General features: G+C 42.7%; 1 protein-coding gene across 2 annotated transcripts; it reads right to left on the bottom strand.

Moving 5' to 3' along the window:
• Window positions 1–13,204: 13,204 nt before the first annotated feature.
• Window positions 13,205–18,781, bottom strand: LOC127478073 (uncharacterized). Of its 2 annotated transcripts, none has more exons than XM_051803243.1 (2): window positions 15,773–17,339; window positions 13,205–15,486 (listed from the first exon to the last, which is right to left on the bottom strand). In XM_051803243.1, exon 2 carries the CDS (start codon window positions 15,482–15,484, stop codon window positions 13,205–13,207), a length of 2,280 nt encoding a protein of 759 aa, XP_051659203.1. In that variant the 5' UTR covers window positions 15,485–15,486; window positions 15,773–17,339. The 2 variants fall into 2 exon arrangements, with proteins under 2 accessions (XP_051659203.1, XP_051659202.1); XM_051803242.1 differs by having other exon boundaries at window positions 13,491–14,625; window positions 14,796–18,781.
• Window positions 18,782–20,781: the final 2,000 nt, after the last annotated feature.

The following is a 20,781-nucleotide window of genomic DNA, read 5'->3' as shown; positions in this document are numbered from 1 at the left end:
CACAGCCTATGCAAAGGTATCACTGGGTTGTTCTCCCTCAGGGGATGAAGAACAGTCCAACCATATGCCAAACAGTAGTTGCAAATGCTATTCAACCCGTCAGAAAACGTTTTCCCTCTGCAATAATCTACCAATACATGGATGATATTTTAATAAGCATGGCCACAGAAAATGAACTGCAAATTGTTGTTACTGCTTTAACTGATGCTGTCCAAGAAGCAGGCTTACAGGTTGCAGAAGAGAAAATCCAGCGATCGCAGCCCTGGAGCTATCTTGGATGAAGAATCACGCAACAACAGATTTCCCCACAGCCGCTGCAGCTCGAGGTAAAAGACACTTTAACCTTACATGAGTTGCAAAAACTCCTGGGAGCTATTAATTGGTTAAGGCCTGTTCTAGGCTTAACCACAGAGGAGCTACACCCTCTCTTTGTGTTACTAAAGGGGGACTCTGATCTGACGTCTAATAGGGCTCTGACAGCAGAGGCCAAACAGGCGTTAGACATCTGTGCCAAGGCGATCGAATCTAGGCAGAGCAGAAGGAGAGATCCTGAACTGCAAATCTGCCTGGCCTTAATTCCCAGCAGGTACCAGCCATTTGCAGTCTTATTCCAGTGGGACCAGACTGAAAAGGACCCACTGCTGGTTCTAGAATGGCTATTTCTGCCCCACACCCCACCTAAAACTGTATGGACAATTAATGAAATGTTTGCTAAGCTTGTTATTAAAGGCAGAGTTCGATTACAGGAACTAGATGGAAGGGATCCAGCGGTCATCTACATTCCAGCCACGAAGGACAATTTAGCTTGGATGCTAGCTGAGGACACCGAGTTCCAAGCTGCCTTAGCAGGTTTTGATGGTAACATTTCAGTTAATCTCCCTAAGCACAAACTTTGGGCAGAAATGGGTAATTTACCTTTAAGAACCACGACTAGATGCAGAAGTGAGCCAGTAAAAGGCCTCACAGTTTTTACAGATGCATCTGGGCGATCACAGAAAGCTGCAGTGACTTGGATAAATCCTGATACCGGACAATGGGAACAAAAAGTACAGACCATGAACCAATGCTCTGTGCAGGTTCTGGAACTGGCTGCCATTCGTATTGCCTTGGAAAAGTTTTCTGAACAACCTGTTAATATTGTCACTGATTCTTGTTATGCTGCAGGGCTAGTTTCACGTCTAGAATGTTCATTTCTTCGGGATGTTTCTAACCCTCATTTGTTGTTTGAAATGCGTTGTATTTGGTTCCTTGTCAATCACAGAAGGTTTGATTTTTATATAATGCACATCAGGTCTCACACTGACATGCCAGGGCCAATAGCTGAAGGGAACCGAGAAGCTGACAAAGCAGCAATGTTCAACACAGTACCTAGGACCCTTGAGCAAGCAAAATTGTCCCATTCATTTTTCCACCAGAATGCACGCTCTCTAAAGAGACAATTCAAAATTACTATCAATCAGGCCCGAGATATCATATTGACTTGTCCAGACTGTCAAAAAATTACCCCCATGCCATCTCAGGAAGGTGTTAACCCCAGAGGGTTAATATCCAATCAGATATGGCAAACAGATGTTACACACATCCCAGAATTTGGCCCCTTGAAATATGTACATGTAACTGTAGACACACATTCACAGTACATCACTGCTACAGCACACACAGGTGAGAAAGCCAAGGATGTAATAAGACACTGACTAAGCTGTTTTGCTACCCTTGGCACTCCACAACAGATTAAGACCGATAACGGACCAGCATACGTCTCTGAAAAGGTAAGGAATTTCCTATCAGAATGGGGAATTTCACATAGTACAGGAATTCCACACTCACCTACGGGACAAGCAATTGTAGAAAGGGCACACCGCACACTGAAAGAGATGCTAATAAAACAAAGAGGGGGGGAGAAACTATACAGTCCGCAAGAACGTTTGTGGAAAGCCACATATGTTATCAATTTTTTAAATTGTGACAGTGCTGAAAGAAGCAGATATGAGAAGCAGCACAAATCTCAGGCGTTTGCCTCTCCCAGGCCATTAGTCATGGTAAAAGATTTGATCTCGGGACAATGGACAGGACCTTTAGATCTTCTGACTTGGGGGAGAGGTTACGCTTGTGTGGCAACAGGAAAAGAACTGAAGTGGATTCCCTCCAGGTGTGTAAAGCCCTATTTGGATACCCAATCACAGCTACAGGAACCAGATAACTCAGGAGTTTAAAAACAGTTATGTTATGTTTCAGTTTATATTAATGACCAATGTGGTGACAAGCAAACTGCAAATATTGGTGTGTGTATGTGTATGCGTGAATGATGACGGCCATGGTGTGTGAGATGAGTGAATGAATAAGAGAGTTGTGTGACTGGAAAACATAAAAACACAGAATACCTCACAAGACCACATTACCTACACCACAAGGTCACCTTGAAAGAATTGAGTTTTGATATGCTTACCCTGTTTCTTGAATAAAGTTTGAAATCCCCAGTTATTAAAAAACCCTCAGATTAATAAAAGTTATAGTTTACACACAGTTGGGCTAAAGGCCCCAAGTTAATAAAATAATTATCCAAGTTGCACTACTCTATAGGAATATAAGGTTTTAAAAGGTTTATATTAGAGTTAAGAAGCTAAGCGAATCAATGCGCTGGGTCGCTGCGAAGCTTGGTAGTTTACAATGTTCTGGTTGTTTGCACTGTTTTTTGCACTGCTTTTTGTGACTTCTTTAAGATATTAGAGAGAGGGGATATGTGGGAGGCGTGTCTGGATGCACAGGGGATGTGCCAGGGCGATGAGCCCGAGGGGACATGCGCAGTCACATATAACTCCATTGGCTGAAGAAGTCACATGGTACGCAGGGATTTAAGAGTGGGAATTTTGAATAAACTTCTCTTTGTCTCACCACCGCACGAGGAGCATCATTCATTGCTTGTTATACAAGGGTCGCCTGCTGCTGTTGGACATGAGCTTCCTCCGGGCATCAGAAAATGTCCAAGGAGGAAAAGGCAGTGAAAACTTTGGGACAGGTTTCCTAGATCAAACCCATGAATTCCTCTGAGCATCTACCCTCATCCCAAGTATCTGCAGTCACACATATATAGATTCTGGACTGTAGAAGACAGGCTTAGCATGACTTTAAGATGATTTCTTCTCAATTTTTTGATTTATTTTTCTACTGCCAGGTCTGAGAGGGGCATCGTGGAACCAAAGGAACCCTGAGACATTTCAGAATCCCACATGTGTTGGGTCTGTCTGAGCTGGAGTTCATTTTCCCACTGCAGGCGTCACAGTGCTGTGCTTTGCATTGGGAGCTACAAAGGGGTTAATCACACCAGTGCTTTGGCAACTGCTGAGCAGGGCTGGTGCAGCATCTGCATTGTCGGCTTCGTCCCCTGAATCGGGGGCAAGATCATGGGAGGCGATACAGACAGGTCAGTTGAGCCAAATGGACCAAAGGGACATTGCAGAATATATGGCGTCAGCTCAGCTACAAGAGCTCAGGAAAGGAACAGGAAAGGGGGAAAATCCATTTTTTTACAATACATACCTTCTGAACGGCTTCTCTGTGTGGTGAAACCCTGCTTCCCATGAAGTGACCAGGTATCGCTGCTGACAGGAAGTAGAGAGAAAATCTTTTTATTTCTCATCTATCGCACACCTAGGATGAATAACTATTATTCTCAACTATAACCCCAATCTGACTTTAATTACCTTCTATCTATATACTGTAACAACTTCCGCCATCTTCTTCATCCTTAACACAACCAATACCCTAAAACTATCCACTGTTATATCCACATGAACCAAAATTCCATCACTAACCACAATCCTTATGCTCACTCTCCTCTCCCTTGCAGGTCTTCCTCCCCTAACGGGATTCCTACCCAAATGGTTAATTATTCAAGAGCTCACAAAACAAGAACTAACAGTAGTAGCCACAGCTATTACCCTACTCTCTTTACTTGGACTTTTCTTCTACCTACGACTGGCCTACTGTGCAACCATACTATGAGCCCTAGGCATTATTTTCCTCTTCACCATTGGTGGACTAACAGGCATCGTCCTTGCCAACTCCTCCCTAGACATCGCCCTGCACGACACCTACTACGTAGTTGCACATTTCCACTAGGTATTATCTATGGGGGCAGTATTCGCCATTTTAGCTGGCTTCACACATTGATTCCCACTGTTCACTGGCTACACCCTTCACTCTACATGAGCTAAAGCCCACTTTGGAGTAATATTCTTTGGGGTCAACCTAACATTCTTCCCACAACATTTCCTAGGCCTAGCTGGTATACCACGACGATACTCAGACTACCCAGATGCTTATACCCTATGAAACACCCTATCCTCCATCGGCTCCCTCATCTCCATAGTAGTTGTAATTATACTAATGTTCATTATCTGAGAAGCCTTCGCATCCAAACGGAAAGTAGTGCAACCAGAACTTACCTCCACAAACATTGAATGAATTCATGGCTGCCCTCCTCCCTACCATACCTTTGAAGAACCAGCTTTTGTCCAAGTACAAGAAAGGAAGGAATCGAACCCTCATAAGCTGGTTTCAAGCCAACCGCATCAAACCACTCATGCTTCTTTCTTATGGGTTGTTAGTAAAATCATTACATAGTCTTGTCAAGACTAAATCACAGGTGAAAACCCAGTACATCCCATCCCAACTCCATGGCCAACCACTCTCAATTTGGTTTTCAAGACGCTTCATCCCCTATTATAGAAGAACTTATTGAATTTCATGACCACGCCCGAATAGTCGCACTAGCCATTTGTAGCCTAGTCCTGTATTTACTAGCTCTTATACTTATAGAAAAACTATCCTCCAACACCGTCGACGCACAAGAAGTAGAACTAGTCTGAACAATCTTACCTGCCATTGTCCTAATTATACTAGCCCTCCCATCCCTTCAAATCCTCTACGTGATAGACGAAATCGATGAGCCTGACCTCACCCTCAAAGCTATTGGCCACCAATGATACTGATCCTACGAATATACAGACTTTAAAGATTTATCTTTTGACTCTTACATACTACCAACTATGGATCTACCACTCGGTCATTTCCGCCTCCTAGAAGTTGATAACCGCATCGTCATTCCAATAGAATCCCCGATTCGAATTATTGTTACAGCTGATGACGTTCTCCACTCCTGAGCTGTTCCTAGCCTTGGTGTAAAAACCGATGCAATTCCAGGACGACTGAACCAAACTTCCTTTGTCACAACCCGTCCTGGAATCTTCTACGGTCAGTGCTCAGAAATCTGTGGAGCCAACCACAGCTTCATACCTATCGTAGTAGAATCAGCCCCTCTAACACACTTCGAAAACTGATCTTCACTTCTAACATCCTAATCATTAAGAAGCTATGAACCAGCACTAGCCTTTTAAGCTAGAGAAAGAGGATTATTCACCCTCCTTAATGACATGCCCCAACTAAACCCCGCACCTTGACTTTTTATCATACTAACTTCATGATTCACTTTTTCTCTTATCCTTCAACCTAAACTCTTACTATTTACCCCAACTAACTCACCCTCCAACAAAACACTACCCACTATAAAAACCCATTCCTGAAACTGACCATGAACCTAAGCTTCTTTGATCAATTCATAAGCCCAACCCTCCTCGGAATCCCCCTTATCCTCATCTCGCTGTTATTCCCAACCCTATTACTTCCTTCTCCTGGCAATCGATGAATTACAAATCGTCTTTCAACTCTTCAACTCTGATTTCTCCATTTAATCACAAAACAACTAAACAACAACAACATTAAACAAAAAAGGCCATAAATGAGCCCTAATCCTATCATCACTCAGAATTATACTTCTAACAATTAACCTATTAGGCCTCCTACCTTACACATTCACACCTACTACCCAACTATCAATAAACCTAGCCCTCGCCTTCCCTCTATGACTTGCCACCCTGCTAACAGGCCTACGAAACCAACCTTCAGCTTCCCTTGGACACCTCCTACCAGAAGGCACCCCAACACCTCTAATTCCTGCCCTCATCAAAATTGAAACAACAAGCCTTCTCATTCGCCCTTTAGCCTTAGGAGTTCGCCTCACAGCCAACCTCACAGCAGGACACCTGCTCATCCAACTCATTTCAACAGCCACTACCGTCCTCCTTCCCATTATACCTACCGTGTCCCTTCTAACTAGAACAATTCTACTCCTCTTAACAATTCTAGAAGTGGCCTTGGCAATAATCCAAGCGTATGTCTTTGTACTTCTTCTAAGCCTTTACTTACAAGAAAACATTTAACCCTTAATGACACACCAAGCCCACTCATTTCACATAGTAGACCCAAACTCTTGACCCATTTTTGGAGCAGCAGCCGCCCTCCTCACTACCTCTGGGTTAGCCATATGATTTCACCACAACTCTATCCAACTCTTACTCCTAGGCCTACTCTCTATAATCCTAGTGATACTCCAATGAGGACATGACATCGTACGAGAAAGCACATTCCAAGGCCACCATACCCCTACAGTCCAAAAGGGCTTACGTTACGGAATAATTTTATTTATTACATCCGAAGCATTCTTCTTCCTAGGATTCTTCTGAGCATTCTTCCACTCCAGCTTAGTCCCCACTCCAGAACTCGGAGGACAATGACCTCCTATAGGAATCAAACCTCTCAATCCAATAGAAGTCTCCCTACTAAACACTGCTATCCTCCTAGCCTCAGGAGTCACTGTCACATGAGCACATCACAGCATTACAGAGGGCAATCGGAACCAAGCTACCCAAGCCCTACTTATAACCGTCCTATTAGGATTCTACTTTACAGCACTTCAAGCAATAGAATATTATGAAGCTCCATTCTCAATTGCCGACGGAGTCTATGGATCAACCTTTTTCGTCGCCACAGGATTTCATGGTCTCCACGTAATCATTGGATCCTCCTTCCTCTTGATTTGCCTCCTCCGCCTCGTAAAATTCCACTTCACATCCAACCACCACTTTGGCTTTGAAGTAGCGGCCTGATACTGACATTTTGTTGACATTATCTGACTGTTCCTCTACATAACAATCTATTGATGAGGATCTTGCCCTTCTAGTATATTAATTACAATTGACTTCCAATCTCTAAAATCTGGATCAAAACCAGAGAAAGGCAATTAACATCATCCTCTTTATATTCACAATTTCTCTATCACTATGTATTATCTTAACTTCACTAAACCTTTGATTAGCTCAAATAAATCCAGATTCAGAAAAATTATCCCCATACGAATGTGGCTTTGACCCACTGGGCTCTGTCCGCCTCCCATTTTCAATCCGATTCTTCCTTGTCGCAATCTTATTCCTCTTGTTCGACCTAGAAATCGCCCTCCTACTGCCCCTCCCATGGGTTACTCAACTCCTCTCCCCCCTCACTACCTTAACATGAACCTCCACAGTCATTCTCCTCCTCGCACTAGGGCTAATTTATGAATGAATTCAAGGGGGCTTAGAATGAGCAGAATAACTTCAGAAAGTCTAGCAAAGACAGTTGATTTCGGCTCAACAAACCACAGTCCTACCCCGTGACTTTCTCAATGACCTTTCTGCATTTAAGCTTCTACTCTGCCTTCACCCTAAGTAGTCTAGGACTAGCCTTTCACCGAATACACTGAATTTCTGCCCTGCTATGCTTAGAAAGTATAATACTATCAATATACATTGCCCTCTCCATATGACCTATTCAAACCCAAACAACATCCCCCACCTTAATGCCCATTCTTATGTTAGCATTCTCAGCCTTGTGAAGCAAGCGCCGGTCTAGCAGTCCTAGTAGCTTCCACCCGAACTCACGGATCGGATCATTTACACAATCTAAACCTTCTACAATGTTAAAAATTATTCTCCCTACAATCATATTACTCCCCATAACCCTCCTATCTCCTCCAAAATTCCTATGACTCAATGTCACCTCGCACAGCCTCTTAATTGCAACCGCTAGCTTACAATGACTTCCTTCAACCTATTACCCTAGCAAAAACCTATCACCATGACTTGGAACTGATCAAATTTCATCCCCCTTATTAGTTCTATCTTCTTGACTTCTACCTCTTATAATCCTGGCAAGCCAAAATCACCTTCAACAAGAACCTCCCACACGAAAATATATTTTTACCATAACCATAATCCTCACCCAACCATTCATTATCTTGGCCTTCTCAGCCTTAGAACTGATATTATTTTATATCGCATTCGAAGCTACCCTAATCCCTACCCTAATTCTAATCACACGATGGGGTAGCCAACCAGAACGTTTAAGTGCTGGAATCTACCTCTTATTTTAGACACTAATTAGTTCTCTTCCCCTATTAGTAGTGATCCTCTATCTTCACACTCAAACAGGAACTATACACATCACTATAATAAAACTTTCACACTCATCTCTTACAAACTCCTGAACAGGCCTCATATCAAGTCTAGCCCTATTGTTCGCTTTCATAGTGAAAGCTCCCCTTTACGGACTACACCTATGACTCCCAAAAACCCACGTAGAGGCACCAATCGCAGGATCCATACTCCTAGCTGCGCTCCTCCTCAAACTTGGGGGATACGGCATTATGCGTACCTCAATAATTACAAACTCCCTATTAGACTACCTCTACTACCCATTTTTAACCCTAGCCTTATGAGGGGCACTAATGACAAGCTCCATCTGCCTACGCCAAATCGACCTTAAGTCATTAATCGCCTATTCCTCAGTAAGCCACATAGGTCTAGTCATTGCCGCAACAATAATCCAAACCCACTGATCCTTTTCAGGGGCCATAATCCTAATGATTTCACATGGACTCACCTCTTCCATACTATTTTGCCTAGCTAATACAAACTAGGAACGCATACATAGTCGTACTCTCCTTCTAACACGAGGCCTACAACCCCTTTTACCTCTAACAGGAATCTGATGGCTCCTAGCCAACCTAACAAACATAACCCTTCCTCCTACCACTAACCTGATAGCTAAATTAATTATCATAATTGCACTCTTCAACTGATCTACCTTCACCATTATCCTAACGGGAGCCGCAACTCTACTAACTGCAGCCTATACCCTCTACATACTTCTTATAACCCAACGAGGTCCAACTCCAACCTATATTACAACCACCCAAAATTCAAATACACGAGAACATCTCCTTATAACACTTCATATCCTACCCTCCCTCCTCCTCATCCTAAAACCAGAGCTAATCTCAGGAATTCCCACATGCAAGCATAGTTTTAAACCAAACATTAGACTGTGATCCTAAAAATAGAAGTTAAACTCTTCTTGCCTGCCGAGGGGAGGTTTAACCAACAAGAACTGCTAACTCTTTCATCTGAGCCTAAGACCTCAGCCCCCTTACTTTTAAAGGATAATAGCAATCCACTGGTCTTAGGAGCCATTCATCTTGGTGCAAGTCCAAGTAAAAGTAATGGACTTCCCATTAATCCTCAACACCTCTATATTCTTGACCCTGGCTACCCTCTCTATACCCATCCTACTCCCCCTCCTATCCAAAAACTATCTAAACTCTCCAACAACCATCATACACACTGTTAAAACTTCCTTCATAGTTAGTTTAATTCCCATAATCCTCTCCATCTACTTAAATATGGAAAATACCACTTTCTATTGAGAATGAAAATTTATTGCGAACTAGTCTCCTAGAAAATAAGATACTCAACCTCTAACCACTCTAATAGTTTATAAAAAACTTTGGTCTTGTAAACCAAAGACTGAAGGCCGCCCCCTTCTTAGAGTTTTCCAAAAAATATCCAAGCACCCCCCAACTTTCCAATCAACATGTACATCAAGGGAGGGCCCCCCCCTCCCCCCATACCCTATGGTATGTATTACTTTGCATAGCATCCTCCACCACATTAGACATAACATGCATGTAGGAAAATCTGACATACTATTATTGCAAAAACCATCCAAATTTCCATACTATCTCCCATACAATCCAAAACTTGTCATTCACAGATCTAGGCACATTCCCACACAAGGACATAACATGTCATGTTCTAGGAATAATCCCGCCAAACGAACTAAAACCTGAAACTGCTAATTTTCGCATAAAATCCTTCTCAATACAAGGAACGTCACAGAACCTAAAATCCATGGTCCATGGAACACTCACCACTTAACCTTGCTCTTTGTACCAACCAAGAAGTGCTGGGTTATTTATTAGTCGTACTCCTCACGAGAAACCAGCAACCCGGCGTTAGTAATGTTTATCATGTCCAACTTCAGGTGTATTCTTTCCCTTTCCACCAATAACCCACTCTCATAACTTGCTCTTTGTCGCCTCTGGTTCCTCGGTCAGGGCCATAACTTGCTTAATTTTCCTAAACTTGCACTCCGTTACTAATGGTTGGGGATGCTTGGCCAACCTGGACCTCGTGATCGCGGCATTTTCTCTCTTCTAAACTTTTGGGGTTTTTTTTTGGGGTAGATCTCAATAAGCCCTTCAGAGTGCTCCGCCAGGGGGCTCCCATATATGGTTGACATGTACCCCTTATGGTCGGCGAGCGGTTTTCTCACTTTCGCGTGAAAATTAATGATATGGTTTCAAGTGTTATTCGGTCTCATACTGTTGCACCGATGCACTGTCACGTGCTGTTGGTTTGGTTTTTCCATTACGTCTCTCATTGTTGCCCGTAAACAAAGACACAAACCAACAGAGTGCCGGTTTATGGGTGCTTTATTCGGGGCCCCGGGAACCTGCGGGCTAACGCCCCAAGTCAGGATTCCGACGACCCTCGTTCTCAGTTCAGCTTTTATACACAAACAAGTTTACATGTATTCTCACGGCTAAAACAATTACAGTTTCTATAGCAAACCAGGTGCAGTAGTTTATAACAATTAACAATCATCTACTCTAATCATAAATCTGCTTAAGTTGTCTTACCCCCCTAGAAACTGTTTAACAGACCCTTACCACATCTAAGGTACAAATCGTTACGTACATGCTTGACTAAATCTTTTGATTATTGTTTCTACTTCTTCAGTACGTTCTATTCCCACGAACAAGGCTGCTGCTTAACTCACTACTGTAAAGTGTTGCTTTCTAGGCCTACCCTCTTACTTAAGCCTTAGCCATTCTACTACTAAATTTAAACTGCTTTGCAACAGTCCCCCCTTTTGAGCATTCTTCAGGCTTTGCTTGCAAGGATGCTCAAATACAGCAATCTTCAGGTTGCAGTTTCTTGATGGATAGGAGGTGATCCATTTTGCGGTGAGATTACTTCTTTTCTTGTTATAGCTTTCATGATGCGTCTCGTATGTTGACCTTCTTTTACAATCATTCCTAAAAGACACTTGTAAACAGTTATGGCTATGACAACAATTATTACAATCAATATTCCGTACTGGATAACAGAAGATATCCATCCTGACACATGGAGACCTAGGGAGCTGAATAATTGTCCTATCCAATTGTGTTCCGCTTCTTTCTGCAGTTTATGAACATTCTCGTCAATTTGTTCTAATTGATTAATATCTTTCTCTACTTCTTGAGTGACATTTGGGATGTGTACACAACAATGCTCATCCTTTGCATGCAGGTAACCGCAAACTCCATGTTCTTTGAGTAATATCAGGTCTAATGCCATGCGGTTTTGTATGGTCATTCTAGAGGTGGCTTGTAATTGTAAATTTAGATCTTTAAATCCTTTCTTAGTGACTGCTGCTAACCTTTCGGTCTGGCTCATCAATTTGAACAATATTTCTCTATTTCGATATGTTGAAATTGGGGCAAACAAAGATTCTAGTGCCCATCCGAATTTAACTCCTGCTGATGGCTCATGCCAATCTGTTAGTTCCAGGTCATTAATGTCATTACTAACTTCTCTTTTCTCCCGTGGTCGCATCTCTGCTGGTGTTAACTTCTCTTTTCTCCAGAGTGGACAAAGAGTAGGTATCCCTAGTGTGACAGGTACAACCGGACCGTCTAGTGGCATGTGGGTGGTCCATTGACCATGTCCCATGACCCATACTAGGTTTCCGGGACTTCTAACTGTGGTAGTGTGACAATCAATGTTTTTCACATGTCCTTTAATAGTATGGTTATATCCTCGACACTCACATCCTAACTGCAGAAGTGTTTTGACTGGCATTAAGCCTATTTCATCGTCTGGGGTATCACATGTATATATTCGGGTACAATTCCAATCCTCTTTTGTATGTGTTTCTGTCCTCCAATTATGATTCCCTCTATTTCCTGTAGAATAAGTTTGATTCTTTTTCCCCTTCCAGTGAATGCACCACTGTACCTTTCCAATATAACTATATGTCTCTAGCAGGCTGGGTCCCCAAATTGTTTGCCATTCTTCCATGGTTGTAGAACTGGTAATATTTTGACAGACCTCTTCTTGTTTTTCTCGTTTTACTGAAGCCGGAACTTTAGAGCATGGGTGTGTTGAATTTGTAACTAAACAGTATCCTTTTAATTCATTAATTGTTTCACTTGTTACCCATGTCCCAATTACTACCTATCGGAAATATCCCGGCATCTGTTCACATTGCTTCTTCATCATTTTGTCACTTAATAAACATACATCTATCGTTTCGCTCCATGTGATGGTTACAAATTTGCAATTCCTTGTAATATTCTTAAACATTTTGGGTATTTCTGGCACTGGAATTATTCCCCATGGAATTGGGTCTCCTGCTGCATGAGGCATAGGGAGACATGCAGTAATTTTGGTAACGTTTTGTACTTTCCCAAAATCTCGAATTAGGCCCACAATTAAATTTTCCTGTTCTATTTCTCTATTCGGAATCTGCAGATCTCTCACATGTCGAGTTTTCCTAGGGGGTATAACTTGTACCTTAGTCATTATTTCCCGAGTTGTGTTTATCATGTGTATTTCTACATACCCATAATCAAAACTCCTTTGAATCCAAACTACACACATGTATGTCCCTTCTACGGTTTTAGACACCTCAGGTACCTGCAGGACGGTATAACCCTTTTGTTGTGTCGCATCCCAAACTGTTGTCACTCCTTCTGTTATGATTCGATCTTGATCCCTCCGTCTCCACTTGACGTGGACATCTCTTAATTCAGCTCCCTGGTCATCTGAAAACAGACAAGTTAAGTTTACATCAGTGTGTTCTGGTGCAAACAAATAAGGATCTGGGGTCTCAATTCTCACGGTGGTCTCTGCTAAACTTATCAACCCCAGGAATACCACAATCTTCAATTGTTGGCTCGAAATACCATCTTTGTAGGTGAGAGAGGTTCTACCGACCATGAGACTGGAACCTTCTTGACTCGGGTGTAATGGATCCAATTGTCGATTCCCTCGACTTTCACCGCCGTATAAGTGGTCATTATCACCTGGCGAGGACCGTCCCATGTTCCCTTTAATGGTTCCACTGACCAGTTTTTCACATAGACTTGGTCTCCTGGAGAAATGTCATGAACCGGATTCTCCAGGGGCAGAGGCCGATTCCACTGCAGCGCTCCTCTGAGGGCTGTGAGGGTCTTATTCAAAGATAACACATAGTTAAATACTGCCTGATCACCCACTACATGAGGATCCCCTTGGTAAGTAGCCGCATGATAGGGCTTGCCATACAATATTTCGTATGGACTTACTCCTATTCTTTCCCTTGGTTTAATCCTAACTCTCAGCAGAGCGAGGGGTACTGCTTGGGGCCACTGGATTTTGGCTTCCTGACAGATCTTCTTCAATTGACCTTTTAATGTCTGATTCATTCTTTCTACTTGTCCACTAGACTGCGGTCTCCATGGTGTATGGAGATTCCATGTTATCCCTAATACAGCTGACACATCTTGGACTATCCCTGCTGTAAAGTGCGGTCCTCGATCAGAGGACAACCCTAGGGGAACTCCAAATCTTGGGATGATTTCCTTCAGAAGGGTTTTCACTACTTCTTTTGCCTGATTGGTCCTGCATGGAAAAGCTTCTGGCCACCCTGAGAAGGTACAAACATACACTAGCAGATATTTAAAAGTTTGGGCCTTAGGCAACTCAGAAAAATCTACTTGCCAATAGTCTCCTGGTAACTGTCCTACTTGTAGTTTTCCCATTTGTACTTGCTTCCTGACTACTGGATTATTCTTTATACACATAGGACACATTGCATTCACCCTTTTAGCTAGTGTTAACATCTGGTTTGAGAAAATTTCGTTTTTCAAGAATTTCACTAGTGCTTCTGCACCCCAGTGGCACTTGTTGTGTTCCATTTCAAGCACTGCTTTCATTATTCTGACTGGTAAAATTACCTGTCTCGTAGGAGTGATATACCACCCCCTGATATTTTTCTTCGCTTCCATCATCACAGCTAATTTCTCATCTTCAGGTGAATAATGCGGTTTCTCTTCCATGAATGCTATTGCTGGATTATTCCGGGTTGGTAAAAGAACCATTTGAGTCCATACCTCTCTCGCAGCCCTCTTGGCTGCTTGGTCAGCGTATCGATTTCCCTGAAACTCTCGTCCTGGATCAGCCTGGTGTCCTCTGACATGCATTATTGCCACTGCTGAGGGCTTATGTATTGCCTCTAGCAATTGTAAAATTTCTTCCCGATGTTTAATCGTCCCCTGAGAAGTAAGAAGTCCTCTCTCCTTCCAGAGTGCTCCGTGAACATGAACTACCCCAAAAGCATATTTGGAGTCAGTCCATATGTTAACTCTCCTTCCTTGGCTTAATATTAAAGCTCTCACCAATGCCCATATCTCGGCCTTTTGTGCAGACGTACCTTGGGGTAGTGCATTCGCTTCTATCACTTGTTGTAAAGTGACCACTGCATACCCAGCATACCTGGTGCCATTTTCCACAAAGCTAGATCCGTCGGTGAACAACTCCCAGTCAGGATCTGTCAGTGGTTCGTCCTTCAAGTCTCTTCTGCTCGCGTAGACTTGTTCAATGGTCTCTACACAGTCATGCTCCAGGGTGCCTTCTTCCTGTGTAGACCTAAGGAATTCTGCTGGGTTGAGATGGTTAGTAATTTTCAGTTCAACATCATCTTGTTCTCTCAACAAAGCCTGGTATTGCAACATGCGGCTGGAGGAGAGCCAATGCCCCCCTTTTTGCTCTAGAACTGCTATGACCATGTGGGGCACGTACACTATCATGTGTTTTCCCAGAGTCAATTTGCGCGCTTCCTGTATTAAAATGACCGTCGCTGCCACAGCTCTGAGACACCCCGGCCATCCCCCACTTACTGCGTCTAGCCGTTTGGAGAAGTACCCAACCGGTCTCTTCCAGGATCCTAATCGCTGAGTGAGTACTCCTAAGGCCATTCGCTGTCTCTCACAAACATAGAGCTGAAATTCCTTGGTTGGGTCCGGTAGTCCCAGGGCAGGTGCTTCCTGGAGGGCTTTCTTCAGTTCCTGGAATGCTTTTTCTTGCTCTGTCCCCCAGGTTAGCTTGGACTCCTTTGCTGCTTCATACAGTGGTCGAGCAGTCAGTCCGAAGTTAGGAATCCACAGCCTGCACCATCCGACCATTCCTAGAAAAGATCTCAGTTCTTGATTATTTCTAGGCACAGGTATAGCACATATTGCTTGGATTCTATTTGTTCCCAGGCGCCGGACTCCTTGGGAAATTTCACATCCCAGATAGATAACTTTCCGTTTTACTAATTGTGCTTTTTCTTTTGAGACTCGGTAGCCTGCTTGGCCCAGCATGTTTAACAGTTCAATAGTTAACTGACGACAAAGTCCCTGTTCTGTAGCCCCCAAAAAGACGTCATCAACATACTGAAGCACTATATAAGAAAAAGGAGATTCTTTTACCTGCGTCATCTTCCACTCCTCAAGTTCCTTTGCCAACTGGTTACCAAATATTGTAGGAGAACACTTGAATCCTTGTGGTAATCTGGTCCAAGCGAGCTGTCTCTTTCGTCCTGTCTCTGGACTTTCCCATTCAAAGGCAAAGATTTTCCAACTTTCTCGTGCCAGTGGTATGCAGAAGAAAGCATCTTTCAAATCAACCACAGTAAACCACTGAAACTTCTCAGAAACAGATGTTAGCAAGGTATAAGGATTTGCTACAACCGGGTGAATATCTTTTGTAATAAGATTTACTGCTCTCAAATCTTGTACTAATCTATATTTTCCATTTGGTTTTTTTATCGGAAATATGGGGGTATTAAATTCTGATTCACATTCTTGTAATATTCCTAGAGTTAGGAACTGTGAAATCATAGGGGCTATTCCCTTTCTTGCTTCTAAACTAATTGGGTATTGCCTAACTCTGACAGGTTGTGCTCCTTCCTTCAACTCTATTTTAACTGGGGTGGCTGCTTTAGATTTCCCAGGAACCCCGGTCTCCCACACCCAGGGTACAACAGCCTGTTCAATCTCTTGGGGTATTTCTTCCTTTTCCACTTCTTTCACAACAAAAATTTTTGCTAAATTTTCTTCTGGAATTTCTATCTTGACTCTCTCTTTTTCAAATATAATTTTAGCTTGCAAGGCTGAAAGCAAATCCCTTCCTAATAAACATTCAGGACTGTTAGGCATATACAAAAACTGATGGTCTAGTTCTTTTCCTCTAAATTTAATATCTAAAGGTCGCAAAAACGCCTTTTCCTCTACCTGTCCTGAAACTCCTACCACCCATGCAGTTGAATCGCTTAGTGGCCCCATCAATTTATTCATTGCCGAAAAACTAGCTCCAGTATCTATTCTAAATTCCGTCGGCTCCCCCTCTACTTCCAAAACAACCTTTAAGTCTGAATCTAGCCGGCTCTGTCTTCCACAACTCCCTAACATAAATGCTTGGGCGACACCCTGTGGCGTGCCCATACCAACAGGGTTTTGTGGATTCACAAAGCTTTGAGGATTCCAAGGATTCATTCCATTTCCAGCATTTAATGGGCATTCGTTTTTCCAATGTCCTTGTCCTTTACAAAGAGCACACTGATTTGGTCCTATTCTACCACGTCCTCCCCCATATTGATTTCCAAATCCCGACTGATTGTTAAATCCTCTACCCATTCCTCCCCTTCCCCTTCTGCCACGTCCCCTTCCCCTACTACTGACCCCATTGTTCTCTCCTGAAGCTTGTAAAAGCGCCAACAAGCTCGCTTGTTGTTTCTTAGTACTTTCCTTTTCCCGATTGTTATATGCTTTCCAAGCCACTTCTAACAATTTCTCTAAATCTCTTGTTTCTCTCCCTTCCAGTTTTTGAAATTTCTTTCTAATATATTCTTGTGATTGTCCCATAAAGATCAATGCTAATTGTAATTTTCCAGACTCGTCTTCAACATCTAAGTCTGTATACTTCCTAGCTGTTTCCTTTAGCCTTTCTAAAAAGGCAGAAGGGGACTCAGTCTTATCTTGCATTACTGAATATAACTTAGACCAATTCAACGTTTTTGGAATGCCACATCGTATTCCCTCTACCAATAATTCCTGGTAAATTTTTAACTTTTTATAATCTGCGGGGTTATTAGCGTCCCAGTCGGGATCCTCCCGCGGTACAAAATCGTTTACCGTCCCCCGCGCTGCCCGGGGCAGGGTACGAATCCTTTCCTTTGCTCTCTCCACCATCACCTTTAATACCATTTCTTTTTCTGTTGAATCTAAAATTGTATCTATTAATACCTGTAAATCATTCCAGTCCGGGTCTTGTGTTTTTATAACCATTTTTATAACACGAGCCACCCGCTCAGGATTTTCTCTATATGTCCCAGCTGACTGTTTCCAAATTAGTAAATCATTAGGCGAAAAAGGAACTTTTATCATGATTTTTCCCCTGCCTGCTCCAACCGCTTCTCGCAAGGGAGCCATCAATCTAGGGGGTGAGAGCGAAACGTCTGTCTCCCTCCCCCCTCCCCGCCTTCTTTCCCTCTCCCTTCGCCCTCTCCGAGTCCGTTCTGCTAGAGGAGTTCTGTCACATTCCCGCCCCCCTGTTTCTTCCTCATCCGAGGATGATTCTAACGGGGGCATGGTGTGTGATTGTGCCCTTGCACGTGAAGGGAGACTATTTCTCGGGGGCGCACTTGGAGTTACTCCGGGGGAGACTAACAAAGACACATCCTCCTCTGGTTCTGAAAACCGTATTTTCCGCTCATGTTTATCATCCAATCCTTTCAATATCTTTATACTCCGCTCTTGACATTTCTTACATTTATCATCCTCCAGTTCCAGTTCTTTCAACACTAAGATACCACATTCCTTTTGCCATTCAGTGTTTTGTTCTAAATAATAAAAGAAATCCAGATACGGTATTTCATCCCACTTCTCATTTTCTCGTAAATATCGCATCAAAGGGGTTATAATTTCCAAAGTCAGTGATCCATTTCTGGGCCACTGCATTCCTCCTGTTTCATATTGAGGCCATACATTATTACAATAATCAATCAACTGTTTCTTGCTTAACTCTTGTCCAAAATTTCCTTCCTTCCAATGTTTTAACAAGCAACCAAGCGGAGAATCGCTAGGGATATCTTTTTCTGTGCAGGATAGTGCTCTAAAGGTTTTAAATGACATCATGCTTGCTACTAGCTCACACACACACCACAATCTAAATTCATCAAATTCACAATAACACAACAACACAAAACAATACTTTTAACGACCAGCACGATAACACAACAATATAAACCAGTAACATAACCAAAACCAGAACAAAACCAAAACCAAAACCAACTCGCCGATTCTCCCTCTGAGAGGCGAGTGTTGGTACCGCGCAGCTTTCGCTGCGTCTTACGACCAGCGCCTAGGCTTCCCAACCAAGGTACCTTTAGCCCAACCCAGCGGGACACTCACTATCCCGTCTTATAGGCAGGCTCCCAACCAACAAACCTAAAAGAATAAAGCACCTTCGGGCTTACCTAGAGGGTCGTCCGGCGGGCGCGGGTCGGGCACGGGTCGATGTCTCCCCAGAAATCACCTGGTTGCCGGCATGGAGTGGATCAGCTCGTGAGCCGCCCAGCTACCCCCAGAGTTCCATCTGGTGTCGCCAAAACTGTTGCCCGTAAACAAAGACACAAACCAACAGAGTGCCGGTTTATGGGTGCTTTATTCGGGGCCCCGGGAACCTGCGGGCTAACGCCCCAAGTCAGGATTCCGACGACCCTCGTTCTCAGTTCAGCTTTTATACACAAACAAGTTTACATGTATTCTCACGGCTAAAACAATTACAGTTTCTATAGCAAACCAGGTGCAGTAGTTTATAACAATTAACAATCATCTACTCTAATCATAAATCTGCTTAAGTTGTCTTACCCCCCTAGAAACTGTTTAACAGACCCTTACCACATCTAAGGTACAAATCGTTACGTACATGCTTGACTAAATCTTTTGATTATTGTTTCTACTTCTTCAGTACGTTCTATTCCCACGAACAAGGCTGCTGCTTAACTCACTACTGTAAAGTGTTGCTTTCTAGGCCTACCCTCTTACTTAAGCCTTAGCCATTCTACTACTAAATTTAAACTGCTTTGCAACATCATCAAGTTGCAATTTAATTAATGCACGCCAGACATATTTTTTGTCGTCAATTTCACAAAAAATTACAAAAATTTTGTCATTTTTTTGCAATGATCTAGGGACTTTCCCTCTATTCATCATTAATTTTTGTTTTTAAATTTTTTAACAAAAATTTCAAATTTTACAAACTTTCCATTCCCCTAATTTTCCAATTAAGACATTTGCATCATCAATTTGTTAAATTTTTTTAACACACTTTAATCTACCCCATCATTTCCTTTCATCATTCATTTGTTCATGTCTTTGTTTACACTTTAATCTACCCCATCATTTCCTTTCACCCTCTTACCTCCCCAATTAATCGCCCCCACAAGTCTTAACTAATATTCCACCCACATACACCTTTAACAGTTGGTCCCAAACTTTTTTCCAACCCTTCAGAAAAAAAGGAATCAAACCTTTATCACCAACTCCCAAAGCTGGCATTTTCATTAAACTATTCTCTGAACCACACCTCCTTAAACCGCCCGAATTGCCCCACGAGACAACCCTCGGACAAGTTCTAGCACAACAAACAACGTCAGCAACAGACCCCAGCCCGCAATTAAAAATTGTCCCACCCCCCAAGAATAAAACATAGCCGCTCTCTCAAAATCCAACCAAATAGATAAAACACCCCCACTATCCACCGTGTTTATCCCTAACCACTCTAACTCAGATAGCCCTATAATAAACACCCCACCCCCCAACACTAAAACTAACCCAGCACCATACCCAACAACCTACCAGTCCCCTCAGGTCTCAGGAAATGGATCTGCTGCCAGTGAAACCGAATACACAAAAACCACTAACATCCCACCTAAATATACCAGAAATAACACTAGTGATACAAAAGACACCCCCAAACTCATTAACCATCCACACCCTACAATAGACGCCAACACTAACCCCACTACTGCATAGTATGGAGAAGGATTGGAAGCAACTGCTAGTCCTCCCAAAATAAAACTAACACTTAAAAATAGTATAAAGTACGTCATAACAATTCCTGCTTGGCCTCTATCCAAGACCTTTGGCCTGAAAAACCATCGTTGTAATTTCAACTACAAGAACATAAAACCTTAACAAACCCGCCCACAACACTACAATCTTGCCCCTTTCTACTCTTCTAACTTCTCAACAACACATTTTTGTTATCCACTAGAACTACTTCTCCAACCACTAAACAAATCCTAAATCAATAGCAACTATTACTACAACTAAAACAAGCCCCAATAATAATCACTATGCCTATAACAGCCTTAGTCCTTGTAGCTTACAATAAAGCATAACACTGAAGATGTTAAGACGGCTATTACACATAC

This window comes from Manacus candei, unplaced genomic scaffold (assembly GCF_025592945.1).
Source record: "Manacus candei isolate 608988 ecotype Guabito, Panama unplaced genomic scaffold, ASM2559294v1 h1tg000057l, whole genome shotgun sequence".
NCBI classification, from domain to species: domain Eukaryota; kingdom Metazoa; phylum Chordata; class Aves; order Passeriformes; family Pipridae; genus Manacus; species Manacus candei.
The sequence above is the reverse complement of the archived record's forward strand: the minus strand, read 5'-3'. Positions and strand labels throughout refer to the sequence as shown.